Here is a 15,585-nt window from a genome sequence, read left to right as displayed (position 1 = left end):
CATGGCTGGTTTGGTCTGGTACAAATGAAAGACGTCATTTAAAAAAAAAATCTAGAAGTCCACTTGCTGGGTGGTGGGTATGGTTTGGTCAATTTTGTAAGGAATAAGGTCCAGTTCCCAGATCCGCATCTGCCACCATGTCTCTGCAATGGACTAAGGACTTATCGAATCCATTCTGGATAACCGAGGACATAGGAATCACTGGCGACAGCCAAGGCCTGGGCAGTGCTCAGAACAACCAGAGATCGGCAGCCTCTGCTCCACAGACAAGCAAGCCCGATGGAGTACCGATAGCCTACTGGGCACACAGCCATCTGCTTTACTTTAGGGAAATATTTCCAGCCCCACTCTCATACGCCCCTTGGGGCTGGCATCAGCCGGTTCTCCTGGGATTGAAGATGCTAGGCTGATAGGCGGAGTGGGAAGGAGCTAACTTTTATACTATGTATCTATGTATACTATGTAGCAATGTCCCGGGCAGTGATCTGTCTGATCTAGGATAGACTGAACCCACGCTGCAAAGCCCCTAGGTTGTGAGTCCTGCCTAGCAGACCTCCTACTATATCTCGGGGACAGCATTCACGGGCATTCCTCCCAGCGGCTCCCGCCAGCCTGGCAGCCACTTCCTTAATGCTAATTGCTGCTCAGTGACAGTTAGCTGGCCTCCCTCCACTCTCCCGCTTTGGACAATGGGCCCTAAGCCAAACCCTGGTGTAAAGAGGCTCCAAGGGGCTGCTATGAAGGCTGTGTTGGGGGGACCTGGCAGTGGAGAAGTCCACTGAAAGTCAGGGAGTGTCCTCGGAGTGGGGGTTCATCTTTGGCTTTTTGGTAGAGAACCTTTAGGATCAGACAGCTTTCCGGCTCATGGGCCTTAAGAGACTCCGTGGCATCCTGCTTGGGGAAAAGATCAGACCCTAAATCATTTCAGAGGTTCTCACACCCCAGCAGGCACCTTAGTTCTCTGAAATCTTGGGATTTCCTCCCCTTCAATGAGCCTCCGCATCTGTTTCCAAATGTTATAGGAACAAATACCCAGTCTGCTGCACAAAACACAAGATTCTTCTCTTAGAGTTGTGCAGATCACAAGAAAGTCAAGGCCTTGCAGAGACGGGTCTGACGAGCCTTCCAGGCTCCAGGGCAGACCACCCCAACTTTCCCAGAAGGTGTCTAGAGGTACGTGTGTCACCCAATGGCTGCCTCTGTATTCAAGGCCAACAGCATAGCATCCTCCATATTGTGCTCTATCCTCGAATATCCACCATCAGATTCATACCTCCATCCTTATATCTGACTGGCTCTTCTGCCCATGACCTCTGGAAAGCAACCTGGGATCACTTCAGCCACCCAGAGGTCCGATCATCTCCCTACCTCAAAATCCTCAATCTAACCCCAAGTGTAATCATGTGCTTCTGAACCTTCACAGTCTGCAGATGAAGATGCAGACATCTTTCAGAGACCCTCGCCGTTCAGTCTGATCCTTAGAGTCTAGCGTCTGTCCTCACTGGTAGACTAGCTGTGTTTCCCAGTCTGGCATAGAACCACAGCCAGCTGGATGACCTTAGTCCCTAGAGCCACTAAGAGAGGAACTGTCCACAAGTGGGGGCGGGGGGGGGGGGGGGGCAGGCCTAGGCAGGCACCAGGGTTCTAGCCTGGCCTGTCTGTCTAAAGAATTCGTATTTCCCCTCTCCCACAAACAATAGTAAACAATGATGGGAAAGAGAGGAGGGAAGGGATGGGTGGTCTCCCTGGTTACGAACCTCCATGGCACTCCATTGGGCTGCTTTCCTTGAGGGTGAAGAGTCACACCATCAAGAAAAACAGTCAGATCCTGGCTGCTCTGTGGGAGGGGGCTCTCCAGGAAATCAGGCTGTTAGCTAAGCACCCGAATGAACCAGAGGTACTTACTAATATTTGTTGACTGCCAAGAACAGGTGCATGGTGGGAAAAGTAAAAGGTTAAAAAGGGGGGAGGGGCTGTTAGGAGCCAGAATGAGAGGTAGAGATAAGACACCTGGGCTCAAAGGACATCAGTCTCAGCATATTCCTCCTCCTCCTCCTCCTCCTCCTCCTCCTCCATCCTCTCCCCCCCTTCTCCCCCTCCTCCAAGGGCTAGTGGCTCAGAGACCAGTAATGGCTCTTGAAGATACATAGGAGGAAGGGCCATGAGCTCTCAGCTCTAAATTCTCCCAGTTTAAAGGACCTCCCTGTTCACAGAACCCTGTCCTGGGCCTCGCTGTCTCCTCTAGAACCCTGTGTTCATTGGGAACGTCCTAGGAACCTGCGCCCTCAGCCATCACCATGGAGGCGTCTATAAAGCACAAAGGTGACCAGGAAGGACCCAGGACCACATCAGTGTAAGAAGAGAAAGGAACGGTGGGGACAACAGAGGCTGTGCCTTACCCAGCCCCACAGGCAGGGCTGATGTGGAACCAAGGCTTGCACTGGACGGGGATTAATTAAAAGTGGCTCTCAGTTTTCTTCCTTTATTTATTTATTTATTTATTTATTTATTTATTTATTTATTTTTGGTTTTTTGAGACAGGGTTTCTCTGTGTAGTCCTGGCTGTCCTGGAACTCACTCTGTAGACCAGGCTGGCCTCAAACTCAGAAATCTGCCTGCCTCTGCCTCCCAGAAATCTGCCTGCTGGGATTAAAGGCATGTGCCACCACTACCTGGCTTTTTTTTTCCCCAGGGGGCGTGGCACGGCTCTGAGTTTTCTAGATGAAAGTCTGAGAAGACAATGAAGAGGGGGTAGAGGGTTCTCCTGTTTACTCCCCACACAGGACACCCGCTAGGAAGGGGTACCAGCCCTTAGGAGTCTTCCGATAACCCATTACCTCAGCCCTATAAAGATACCTGTTGGCTGGTGAGATGGCTCAGCAGTTAAGAGCACTGACTGCTCTTCCAAAGGTCCTGAGTTCAAATCCCAACAACCACATGGTGGCTCGCAACCATCCGTAATGGGATCTGATGCCCTCTTCTGGTGTGTCTAAAGACAGAGACAGGGTACTTACATATAATAAATAAATCTTTGGGCTAGAGTGAGCAGAGGTCCTGAGTTCAATTCCCAGCAACCACATGATGGCTCATAACCATCTGTACAGCTACAGTGTACTCATACACATAAAATAAATAAATAAATAAATCTTTTTTTTAAAAAAAAAGATACTTGTTAACTAGAAACAGCCAGGTGACCCTGAAATCTCTCTGGGAGCATGTGATAACTTAATGTCACCATGCTGAACATCTCACTCAGGTAGTCCAGAAAGAACTCTGAGAGACGGAAGTAGCTGCGTCCCCTAACATGATATGTCACAGTAGCAGGTCCAACTTAGAGCTGGGTCAGAGTTCCAGAAACACACCCCCTACTCCTTTTAAGGACAGTCTTTCTGGGGTACTGCCTGGCAACTGGGACAGAGGCCGTGTAGGGCATTATGGGTCCTTTGAACCCAGCTCAGGGTCAGGACTGGGCTCAGAGAAACTGAGTCACAGCTATGCTCTCTTTAGGCTAGGCCAGCTTGCATACTGCCTTGTGGCAAGCGAACCATCATCAGCCCCATTCAAAGGGTCAGGAAGCCACATAATGTCACACAGCACTGGGAATACAGCCAGCTTCGAACCTACATCCTGGGCCCTTAGCCCCCACATCAGCTTCCACCTATCAGGGCAAAGCTGACGGCCAGGCTGCCTGCCAGATATCATCCCCGGGATCTGATGATTCTACGACTGCTTGCTACAAGAACTGGACTCCCGCAGAAAGCAATCAATACGCAACACGTAGCTCTCTTACACAAATGCCTAACCACACAGAGTCCTCCCCTGTGTGGGCATCTGGCCTCACCCAGTGCTTCCCAGAGAAGGCACCTAGGCCTCCATAGTCCTTTGCCTTCAGATAATAAGCGAACCAGCCCAGGAGGACCTTCCTGAGCTAAGCCCATCCTTAAACTGTGTTTGCCGCCAGGGGATGGATTAGAAGTCCGACAAATGAAGAAAAATGTTATGTTTTGCAGGCTGAGACACACACACGCACACACACCAATGTGGCATGCAAAGCTACCCCCCCCCAAAAGACAGGGCTACAGGGAAAGAAATACCCCAAGAAAGGAAGGCAGAAGTATGATGGGTAATATAGTGACCCCCTGCAGGGCAATTGGGAAACGTTTGATCAGATTAGTAAGATTTTTTTTTTTTTGTAGTGACCATAGCTAGCTCTGGCATGACCTGATGAGAATTAGCTCTGCGCCATCTGGAGGGGCCCGACCACAGCCCCCGCATCCAGCCCCAACTCTTACTGGAAGCATCCAAGATAAGGACCGTGAGAACACCGAGCTGGATGGAGCCCAGGCCCCGGGCACTCTGCCTCCAGAGATAAGAGAAAGCCCTGCTCCCCGTGGACGCTCACTCTCCCCTCAGCCCCTAGACTGCTGGCATCTGGAAAGACTCACTGTCTACCTTCCTTCCTTTCTTCCTTCCTTCCTTCCTTCCTTCCTTCCTTCCTTCCTTCCTTCCTTCTCTCAGAGCAGGCACCCAAGGTGTTCGGAAACACACAAGAAAAGAGAAAATAGGTGACTGAGTGGGACTGTGAAGGAGCGACATTCGCCCCAAGGTAACTAGTGTGGCCTCTCTGTACACACCTTCGGGTGTGGACCAGCCAGAGTGAAGAGTTCCGCTTGACCGTTAATGCTGGGTCCCACTCTGCTGGCTGGCCTCAGTAGCCACTGTTTAAGTCCTGGGTGCGGCTTCCATGAAGACACCCTGAGGGGACCTTGGGAGAAGGCAGGACTACTTCAGCTGACCCCTTGCTCCTACCGCTCCAACCCGCATGGAGCCAACTGAGGCTGGAGCTTTGTCTACCAAAGGGCCTGGGAGACTAGACTACCCTCCCTCCCCGCTCAGTCCCCTCGTCAGCCATGCTCTCGCTAGGAGGGCAAACACCAGCCACCCACACCCACACCCACCTCGACCAGAGGTAAACTGCACAGACCTCTAAGAAATCTCTCTACTATATTACTGCCGTCCTCCGAGGAGTAAAACTCAGGGACATCTTCCCAGAGGTTATGCAGCTGATAGATGGGGACATCTATCTTTGTCCTAGAGGCGTGAGGCATCTAGATTCAGGTCTGCAGGGCTTCATGCAGCGCAGGGATTCTTTCTAAAGCCACTGCTCTTCCCAGCCCTCCAGGCTCCCAGGAAGGCTGGGTGTAAAGTTAACAACTACTACTCTAAGGAAGCGCTGGCTGGCTCGGACCTCTCTCCAGTTCAGCTTTTGTAACAGTTGAAATCGCTGCTGCTGTTCCGTGAATGGCTTGTGCTGGCAGGCTTTTTGAAGATGCAGAACCCTGCTACAGAAATTTGATACTGTTTCAAAGACATCTAAGCTCAGCTTTGAAACAGGAGGCCTGGTTGCCGCTGATTATGAAGGTGCGCAAAAACAAAGCAAATCAAAAACAAAACAAAACAACAAAAAAACAGTAAGTGGGTCTAAACAAATATGAATGAGTGGATGGTGGATGGGTGGATGGATGGACAGATATGAGGGGCAGACAAAAGATGTGATGCCGGCGGCAGAATTTAAACCTTAGCTGGGCCTAGTGGCACACCCCTTTAATCTCAGCACTTGGGAGACAGAGGCAGAGGCAAACAGATGCCCGTGAGTTCAAGACCAGCCTGGTCTACAATGCAATCCTAGGACAGCCCAGACTATTACACAGAGAAATCTTGTCTTGAAAAACAAACTATCAATAGTAGTAGCAGTAGTAGCTATTATTACTTTTAATTTATTTTAATAATTATTATTACTAGTATTTAAACCCATCACTGGTCCCTCTCTGCGGGTAGCCCCAGCTCATCTTCCTGCAGCATCTCTGAGGCTTTCGTCTGTCTAGCATCTTTTCTGTGGGACACCCTAGAGTCAACCCTCACCCACGGCCAGTGCTGGTAAATAGCTAAACCCAGCACTTCTTATATGTACCTGCAGAACGTCCTGATCGTCTGGAAACTGGGGATAACTGAGGACCTGCCCTGCCCTGATGCTAAGTGCCCTGCCCTGCCCTGCCCTGCCCTGCCCTGCACCATGACAACACCTCCCCCATGCATCAAAGTGCCCATAGGGAATCAGCCTCGAGGTGACCCCATCTGCCAGCATAGGATTCCAGAACAGTGTACAGACTTGTGGGCAGCCTCTCCGTACTATGGCCCTGACTGCAGCAGCCAGAGGGCTGTGCTTAGGCTTGCCCGTGTAGCAAGGAGTCAGAGGGAAGATAAACTTCCCACAGGCGAGGACCAGACATGCGCCTGCAGCCAGAAGCTGACCTGACTCAGCGCATCTGTGATCGCATCTGTGATCGGAAGTCCCCTGACAGCCACGCCCCACCAACCTGAGCTGCATCTCCCAGCCAGCAACCTGGCTCCCACATCCCCAGCCAGCATGGCTAGAGCTGCAGACCAAAACACCAGTGTGTGGTGTCTCTGCATGAAGGGGCTGCCTATCCCAGGAGAGATACAGTGTGAGTTGCAGAGATACATTGTATATCATGAAAACAGCCCTGAATCAAAGAAAAAGGCACAGGGCAGTGTAAGCAGCTTTACCAAGGGCTCTCGGCTGCCCACAAGGCCCACTTGACTCCCCCTATTAGGGATGGGGAATCCATGCTTCAAAGCCAGGTGACAGCCACCATACCATCTGGGCACAAAGCTTACCCTGCCCCATCCTCTGCCACCTCAGGAGAACACAGGCCTGCACGACTTCACTACAGAGTTGGGGAGCCTTCCAAGATGGCTCCAAGGGAGAATTCCAGGCCTGGCAAAAACTGAATCCTGGGCCCCAAAACCTCAGGGTGGGAGCTAGATCTAAAGCAGATGACCCGGCCAGAGCAACAGAGCTGTTTCGCTCATGGGGTACGTGTTAGATACCCCCAGATTGTTCTATGATTTCACCATGCCACTTTGCAATTCAAAAATTCAAATTCTCAAACCTCATAAACATACCAAATATATTTGAACTCTTTCTTTTCTGACAGGTAGCCCCTAGCAGAGAGCATCTGATGAAGTTCTGAATTCTGATTCTCTATCTGTGGTCCAAGAGATGTTCATGGAGTACTGGTCCAGGACCCATTGCACCTCCCAGTGAACCCAACTTTTTTTAGAATTCATGTTTTGGTTTTGGGGGGGTTGTTTTTGGGGTTTTTTTTGGTTTTTTGAATTTGTTCCCCCACCCCCAGACAGGTTCCTGGCTGTCCTGGAACTCACTCTGTAGACCAGGCTGGCCTCGAACTCAGAAATCTGCCTGCCTCTGCCTCCCAGAGTGCTGGGATTACAGATGTGTGCCACCACCGACCGGCTGAACCCAACTTTTCTAACACCTCGGATGGAGATAGAACTCAGAAATTTACATAGATAAAGAACATGTGTTGTGTGTGTGTGTGCACATGTATATGTACATGTACTGCATGTGTACACTCAAGTATGTATACATGTGCAGCATATATACTGTTCTGACCTATTTACTTCTATGTGTAAATGTATGTTTTCTTTTGTGGATGGTACTGCATTTCAGGGTGTGTGTGGTGTGTCTGTGTGTGTGTGTGTACCAGCATGCATGTATGTATGCATGTGCAACTTTTCTGGCATGCCCTGTGTACTTCCATGTTTGTGAATATGTTGTGTTTTCCTTCCTGAAAGATGCTGCGTTACAGGGGGCTTGTGTGTGTGTGTGTGTGTATGTGTGTGTGTGTGTGTGTGTGTACACATGTGTGTGCATGCATGGTATGCATTTGTGACAGTGGGAACATGTGCCTGTTTGTGCGCACATCTATATATGAACACACATGGGCATTTGGGAGGGAAAAAGGTGAATGAATCTGTGTGTGAGCGCATGTGTGGTTTGCACTGTGTGAACATGTATGCTTATCTGTATGCCCATTCATGTATGAACATCACATTCATGGGCACATTGTGACCTGAGCACACACATGCAGTAATATGCATGTCTGAATGGTACATTTTCAAAGTGGAACAGCGGTGAACAGAGGTAGCGCTCTGGCCTGATTAGCTGCAGCATCTACCTGCACCCTGGGGAGGTCAACTCACTCCTTTTAGGTTTCCTCAAGAAGAGGGCTTCCCCTCTCTCAGTCCCCCACCTCTTCCTTTGAAGGAAAAACAGGAGTACCCTGAAAAACAAGTTTTGCTGAAATTCAAAACTATCTTCAAGGTCTTTGCGTCTGAATTCTGAAGACTCCCCAGCGGGTGAGCCAGGACTGGGAGAGCCCTTTCCCACTAACGTAAAGTCTAATGTTACCAACTGCCTGTGTGCCCCATCCCTGCAGATGTACTGAGGGACTGCAGCTCAGGGGCGCTGCCCCGTGCTAAAGCACCCATAGACAGTAGTAATGCTAGGAGCCAGACATAGAGCTCAGAGCACAGGGAGTCTGTGGTGAGCTGGGGACAAGAGGACGGGGTGGCCATGAGCATCCTCACAGATGCCTCCTTGGCGTGTCCTCTTTCTTCACAGAACCCTCTTAAAAGTCTATAACCACATGGCATACGCGAGTCCACAAGAGAAGAAACTGCAGACAAATGGGGACCTCACATATCCTAGCAGTCATAGGGGGTGTGACAGCTCCCCCAAGGCAGCTCAAGACTAAAGGTGCAACCTAACTATTTCAGAGCCTCTAAAGGGAGCCCAGAATCACAGGACCAGTCCGAAAAAAAATAGAAAAGGGCTTTGCTCGGTATAGAGACATTTATTTGGAGATGTAGCTAGGCCTCCAGGCAGCTGAGGGCGGTTTCTACATGACCCAAGCAAATCAGAACCTGCCAGTCAGGATTTCAGGCATATTAGCTCTTCTCCCCCACCCCCAATCACTTAAGTAAGAGCTCACCAGTTAACCTGGTCCAGAGGGCTCAGCCCAACCCAGATGAGGAGCCCTGGCTGTGTTGGGGGAGGAGCTGGAGAAAGCAACACAAGCTCCCCGCCTCCCGTCCCGCCCCCCCACTGGGCAGCTTTTGGCTCAACCCCCCAGGACACAGAAGAATCACATTCCTTGGACATCTCTAGAGGGACCTCCTGTCCCTGAGGGCACAGGGCTAAAAACCCCCAATCAACAGTAGCCACAGTAAGCAGACAGACAACATCACCTTCCCAGGCTTATCCTTGGATCGATCACACCAAAGCTTTCAGATACACCGGTTTGCTCTACCCAAAGGCTAAAATTACGATGCTTGAAATCAGTCTAGCTGGGGGCTGGTGTGCGTGTGTGTGTGTGTGTGTGTGTGTGTGTGTGTGTGTGTTGGTCTCTCCAGCATCTTTCCTTGTCGTCAGTGGTTCCAGAAGAGGCCCCAGGCTTACAAATCCCTGTCTGCAGCCCCTGCCAAGCCCTCATTTGATTAATAGCCCCAAGTGCCATGTGGTTGGTCAATAAGAACGGCCTGGCCAAGACCCATCTCTGGCAGTTGTAAGGCGTTACCCTACCCCCACCCTACCCCACCCCACCCTACCCCACCCCACCCTACCCCACCCCCGTAGTTAACACAAATAAATGAACCCAAGCAACAGGTGCTTTTCAGATCTGCTGTTGAAAAGATCTGCTGTATTGATGTTTAGCCCGAAGTGACTAAGTAACTGGTCCAGGTTACTTTTCCTTCCCAGAGTGATTCCCGTCCTCCCTTTATCTTTTATCCTTCGTGATGCTGTGGCAAGAGGCCTGGGACCACAGCAGGTGATACTGCAGAGTTCGGATTTGGTTCTTTGGGGAGGTCACTAGCAGGCGCCTTTGTGATAAAGCGCGGGGTTTCTACCGGGGTAGTCTGGCATTGCACCAACCCCCAACTCAGGGGCCTTGTGGATATGTTGAGCAGGAGAGCAGCCAGTTGCTGGTGGTTAGCTGCTGAATCTCAGAGCTGGTGGCAAAGCAAAGCTCTCAGCGCGCCCATGCTGCGGTCCTTACCCGGCGGCAGCAGCAGAGAAAGCGATGATTCCGTGGGCTTAAGAGTATTGTTGCCGGCCTGACTGCGCTAGGCGCTCGGCAGCATCAAAGGGGACCGCGCGCAACCCGACACCACCGCAGGCGCGAGCCGACAGGGGCCTTGAGCTGCAGCCGCACACAAAGACTAGCCGGCCACTGGAGTCCGGCCCGGGCGAACGCGCGCAGTTTTGCCTCAACAGGTTGGGAACTCAAAGATGACGCCATGCACTTAACGATCTTTCTCGGTTCTTTCTCAGCCGTGACAAACCCCGCCCACGGTCCCTCCCGAGGACCTGGAGGGACCGGCGGCCACTCGCTCAAGCGTTGACCAGAATGAGGCCAGGGAGGGAGGGCGACACTGGTGAGATGGGACATGGTTGTATGCCTCTGCTCGTCCAGCCACGGAGCGCACAAACTTCTCCGCAGAGCCGCGTAAGTCTGGCCATCCCACAAGGGACTCCAAACAGGGACAGCTCGCACCCCAGAACCCCAGACGCTCAAAGCCTAGAGAATGAATGGCTCGCATAAAAAGCTCGGCGCTGAAAAACGCCACTACCACGCTACCCCTGAGCGCTCCAGCCACCGCCCGCCACCTGCGCGTGGGCAGGACCGGGCCGCCACTGCCTCCCGGTGGACCGCACAAGATAAGAGGTGGCTGTCTCCGGGACAAGCCAGAGAACTCCACAATAGGCATGTAAGTCCGGCGAACCCCGGAACACCAAGTTATTTATGCTTCCATCCAGGCTTACCTGGCTTTGCCCAGGAGACGCGTGCCACCAGCAGCAAGACCAAACTGGTGAGCACGTCCAGGAGGTGCCACCTGCGGAGGACAGTCACAGGTTAGCGGGCCCCAGACGACTCCCACCCCCTCGCACCCTTTAGCCCGAGCCTGCAAACCTGGGCGCCATCTCCCCAGGCCAGGCCGTCTACCCCCGGATGCTGCACCCAGCTCCTCGGTGAGCCGCTTGCCCACAGCGCTCCCGACCGACCGCTGCTGCCGGCTAGGGTAGGGGCCGGCTGGGACGAGCAGGGGCGGGACGGGGCGGAGACAGCTCAATGGGCGGGGCCCTAGGCTCTAGGCGCGAGCTGGCCAGAGAGGACCCGGTGAGCTATCTGGTAGGATCGGAACCTGGGGACAAACAGAGTGGACAAGGACATCTCTAGCAAGTTCTAGAACTCCAAATGGCAGTCCCTTCCTCCCCTCAATGTCTCCGATGCGTGTGTTGTTCCCTCACACCACGCTGCCCCACAAAGCTGCCAGAGGCAACATGTGAGATCTAGGTTCAAACCCAGGGCAAGGTGCAAGGATGTCCCGCATTCATTAATTCATGCCCACTGCAGAACATGTGTTCCATCTGCGAAGTGGACAACGGGAAGGCCAGCCATTTGAAGAAAGAAGACACCTGCCACCAATGGACACTGTGGAGCGATGGTGGTCACTTCTTATGTCTCCTGCACTCTTGCACTGGGTGTGTCATGAGGGTCCTGCCAGTCTCAATATCTCCACTGTCTCCTAGTCCAGGGCAGGCTCTCTAAACCGTTGCCGTGGTACACCCCCATGGGCACCTCCTCCACGAGCTACCTGCTACATGTGTTATGAAGCCTGCCATGCCCAGGGTGACCCCCGCCCCACCTCTACCCCCACAAGTAGGATACCCAGAGACAAGAAGGTACCTTCAAGTAAGCAGGCAGGCAGACACACACATACACACACACACACACACACACACAAAACCCTTTTCTCTCCCACCAATTCAGCACTCCTAATACCCCTACCTGATCTAGCTTTGGGCTTCTTCCTCCAGCAACTGGGCAGCATGGCCTTCCTGGCCTGGCCTTTAACAAAAACAGACAGCAAAACCCAGATTCCCGAAAGCCATTCGCATTGGCCTAGTGACATTCTCCCAAACTTCCTGGTGCTCATCCTTGCCTGTCCTTCTTGGTCTGGCTCCTTTCCTGGACCACAAGAGCCATCCCCAGGGTCAGCCTGGCTCCCCAGACCTTCTCTTACCTCCACCCTGAAGTATTTGTACCATCTGACGTGATTCATACTTTTTCTGCAGACCGACTCGTTCCACACCACCCCCTAGCTCTACCCCGGAGACCCTCCTAATCCTCCCAGGCCCCTCTCCAGTGTCCCTTCCCCTCCTTCCCCACATTGCCTCCTGCCCTAGGCCGGCTCTGCCCTCTCTCTGCCCCACTGCTCAGCAGCTGCAGCCTGAGGCCTGCTTGGGATTCATCTGCTCACATCATCCGAATCCTCTCCCTCCTCCCCCGGCTTCAAAGGCCGGATCCTGCCCCAGACCCAGGGGCTTGCCCAGTCTCGCCCATCCACCTGGCCCACATCCCCACTTCATCTGCTTTCCAACTTGGAGTCCCTGTCCAGGTGAGAAGGGCACGGGGAGGAGGAAGAAGGTAATCTAGAGAACTGGGGTCCACATTTTTTTAAAGACTAAAACGGATTGATTGCCCTATGCTCTTTTCAAAACTATTTCAGAGGGGAGAACAGATCCGTATGCTGCTGCCTGTGCCTGGCAGGTCTTCATACGTAAGTCCATGTGTGTGTTTTCATAGTTACACTTAGTGTGTGCACATGTGTCAGACGACATGCATTCATGCACACATACATGTAGGAGCATGTCCTGGACCTCAGTAATCCTGTCTTTGTATTCATGCCTGTTCTCCCTGGAAGACAGGCCCAGGTGGGGAGTCTGAGGTAGACATGGGGGAGGGGAGGGCTGGGGGAGGGTTCTTGTTTCTTTTACCTGCCTCCCAGGTCTGCTCCCACCACAGCAGACCTAATTCTTCAATCTTCAATTAGCCAGATTGGAGCTCAACTATGTGTCCAAAAAAATGCAGGCCTCTGCAGGTGGCAGGATGTAGCCCCCAGGGCTGTCTGTAGTTCCTGGGAGGAATCCTGAAGGGGGAGGGCACTCTAGCCACCAGAAGGCTTCAGAGTTTGCTGCCTGTCTTCTTCCGGTTTGAGCCCTCAGGCAGAGGAGAGTCCATTTTGGAAGAATTTGGTGATGGTGAATGGGGAACAGCAGGAGACAAGCCTCCTTGTCTTTCCCAGACACAGGGAAGATGTTTCAAAGGGCCTGAGTGTCAAAGCTACAGACAATGGAAATCACCTACAGGAGCTCTTTGCTGTGAAGGTAGTGGCTGTATGCAACCCTGGCTGTTAAAAACCCACATTCTACACATCTATTAAAGATGCAAGTTCTACCCTTGTTCCCATAGTCTCTGTCCTATCCTCAGGCCGTTACAATGTCTCCATTCGTCCCATAATAGTCCACACCTTTTTCCTTGAAGGATTTTGTTCCCTGTTCCCTTCGGATATACTATTAAGACATGACCGCTCTAGAAGCAGGGAAACACCTGAAAATACAGATGTGCACTTAGAAAAATCTCAATTAACACTACACACTATGCCTTTCTTCTTCTTATGCATAAATATGGGATATGCTTGGGAGAACAGGGCTCAGCTCCAGCCCTAGTTAATTCTCCGCAACTGAGGGGCACAGAGGAGGAAACACACACATACAAAGAGAGAGAGAGAGAGAGAGAGAGAGAGAGAGAGAACAGAGAGGGGGAGAGAGAGGGAGGGAGGAAAGGAGGGAGAGAAATCAACTTATCATCAGTTCTCAACATGGTGGTCCTAGCCCCATGGGATCAACTGCAGACTATTTCTCCTCCAGAAAAACACCATGAAATTGGATGTGAGCTACGTGTGAGTCAGCTTCCTGTTGCTATGACAATTTTTTTTAAAAAAAAAATCAACTTATAAGGAAGAATGCCTCCTTTGGGATCTTTATTTATTGGGGTTCAGGCTACTGTTGGCCCAGTCACACTGGTACCCTAAACCCAGCAGAATATGACAGGTAGCTGATCACTGAAGAGGCTGCACACTGATGGAGCCTGTGAGAGGGTAGGGTCCCCAACAGCCCCTCCGAGGACATGTCCCATGACTTCACTTTCCACCACGAGGACCCCAGTTTTCCTTCACCTCCCAGTGACACCAAAGACAGGAGGACCAAGCCTTCAACACACGGAGATCCAAATTACAATGGCTACCAAGTAACTTTTCACCAGGAAGGAGGAAACTACAAAATGGACCAGGTAGCTATGAAAAGCATCAGAAGTCTAGTCTCAGCCAGGCCCCATCCTGGAATTCCTGAACCTGAGCTCAAAGTGTAGCTAGCCAACCATTTACTTTCAGGCTGTGGACTCCCTTCTGAGACCTGCAGAACATTTTCTATGCTGGGGTTGGGGTGGGAGTGGGGGGCGGCTCTGTCGGACTCTGTCACAATCCATTTCTGCCTAGCTCTGGTGACCGTGTAAGCTGTCCTTTGACTATATTTCTTACTTCACAGCATAGCCACACCCCAACCCCTTCAGATGGTCCACATCATACTGTCTTGTGTTGTCATCCTAACTCCTGACACTTTGTCTCTATACCCAACCTCTGCCCCAGACTTGGTTCTGGTAGATATTTCCATAGAACCCATGCCGGTTAGGTTACACACTGCTGCACTGTGGGTGACAGCTTTCCAAATTGCCTCATCTGTGACCAGGGCTCAACACTGTGGCTGTCTCTGACGAGCACCCCTGTGCTGCATAGCTAAGCCTTGAAGGCAGACTGTGGATGTATCCTGGCAGAATTTTGTAACAGCGAGTTACAAGATGGTGGCACACCCACACAGCAAAGCACTGTGCCCTGGGAAGAGCACCTTAAGTAAAGGTGCCACAGTGGAAAAGTCCGTACAACAGCACACATACAGTATGGGGCTGGAACACTCACGGCAGGAGAGGCTGGCCACTGTTGAGAAATGGTTGTGGAGCAGGGCAGGTGCTCAGCTGTTATATAGTCCACAGATTCTGAGGTTTGAAGTAGCCACCCCCCTCCTTGACTTGCTGGGCCCCTTGTTTATCTACCTTCCACAAGCGAGGAGGAAGCAAACAGCTACCTTCCTGTCACTCACGGGCAAAGGGCATCGCAGGAAGACCTAAAGCCTCTGTTTGCACAGGACTGAGGCTCCAAAAAGGAAACATCACCTCGACGGTCACACTGTGACTGATGCTCCAGGGACAAAGAGCTCCAAGTGGCTTCTCACTCCCTGCCCGACAGACAGCAGCCGTGTACCACACGGTTAGCCGTGAAGCCTGCACGCAACATTCTCCTTCTCATACCCACCTCATGGTGCCAACTCAGCTAAAGGAGGCAGTTCTCAACCTGTGGGTCGCGACCCCTTGAGGATGGCATATCAGATATCCTGCATGTCAGAGAGTCACAGTATGATTCATAAAAGGAGCAGAATTACAGTTCTGAAGTAGCAACAGAAATAATCGTATGCTCTGGGAAAGGGTCAGTACAACATGAGGAACTAACTGTATTATAGTCACAGCATTAGGAAGGTTGAGAACCACAGTTAATGGCATGGTGGACCTATCTCCAGTGTACATGGTGTCTCCCTAGAGCTGGGAGGACCACTCAGCTCAAACCTATCACAAGCAGGGGCTGGGCAGGTAAGAGTATTTGCTACTCTTCCAGAGAATCTGAGCTGGGCTCTCAGCATCCAGGAGAGGCAGCTCATAACTGCCTGTAACTCTGCCTGGCCTCTGA

The 15,585-nt window shown here is 51.8% G+C and overlaps 1 protein-coding gene across 2 annotated transcripts in view; it reads right to left on the bottom strand.

The window, feature by feature from the left end:
• Col18a1 (collagen type XVIII alpha 1 chain) overlaps positions 1-10,968 on the bottom strand; it is a 113,283-nt gene extending 102,315 nt beyond the window's left edge. For both annotated transcript variants that reach the window (XM_052163224.1, XM_052163225.1), the window contains exons 1-2: positions 10,860-10,968; positions 10,712-10,782 (exon numbers count right to left, since the gene is read on the bottom strand). In XM_052163224.1, the coding sequence (XP_052019184.1) occupies positions 10,712-10,782; positions 10,860-10,870 (82 nt within the window). In that variant the 5' untranslated portion in view covers positions 10,871-10,968. The remainder of the gene's footprint in view (positions 1-10,711; positions 10,783-10,859) is intronic.
• Positions 10,969-15,585: the final 4,617 nt, after the last annotated feature.

This window comes from Apodemus sylvaticus, chromosome 19 (assembly GCF_947179515.1).
Source record: "Apodemus sylvaticus chromosome 19, mApoSyl1.1, whole genome shotgun sequence".
Taxonomy (NCBI): Eukaryota; Metazoa; Chordata; class Mammalia; order Rodentia; family Muridae; genus Apodemus; species Apodemus sylvaticus.
Note: the sequence above shows the minus strand (reverse complement) of the source record. Positions and strands in the feature narration are given on the sequence as shown.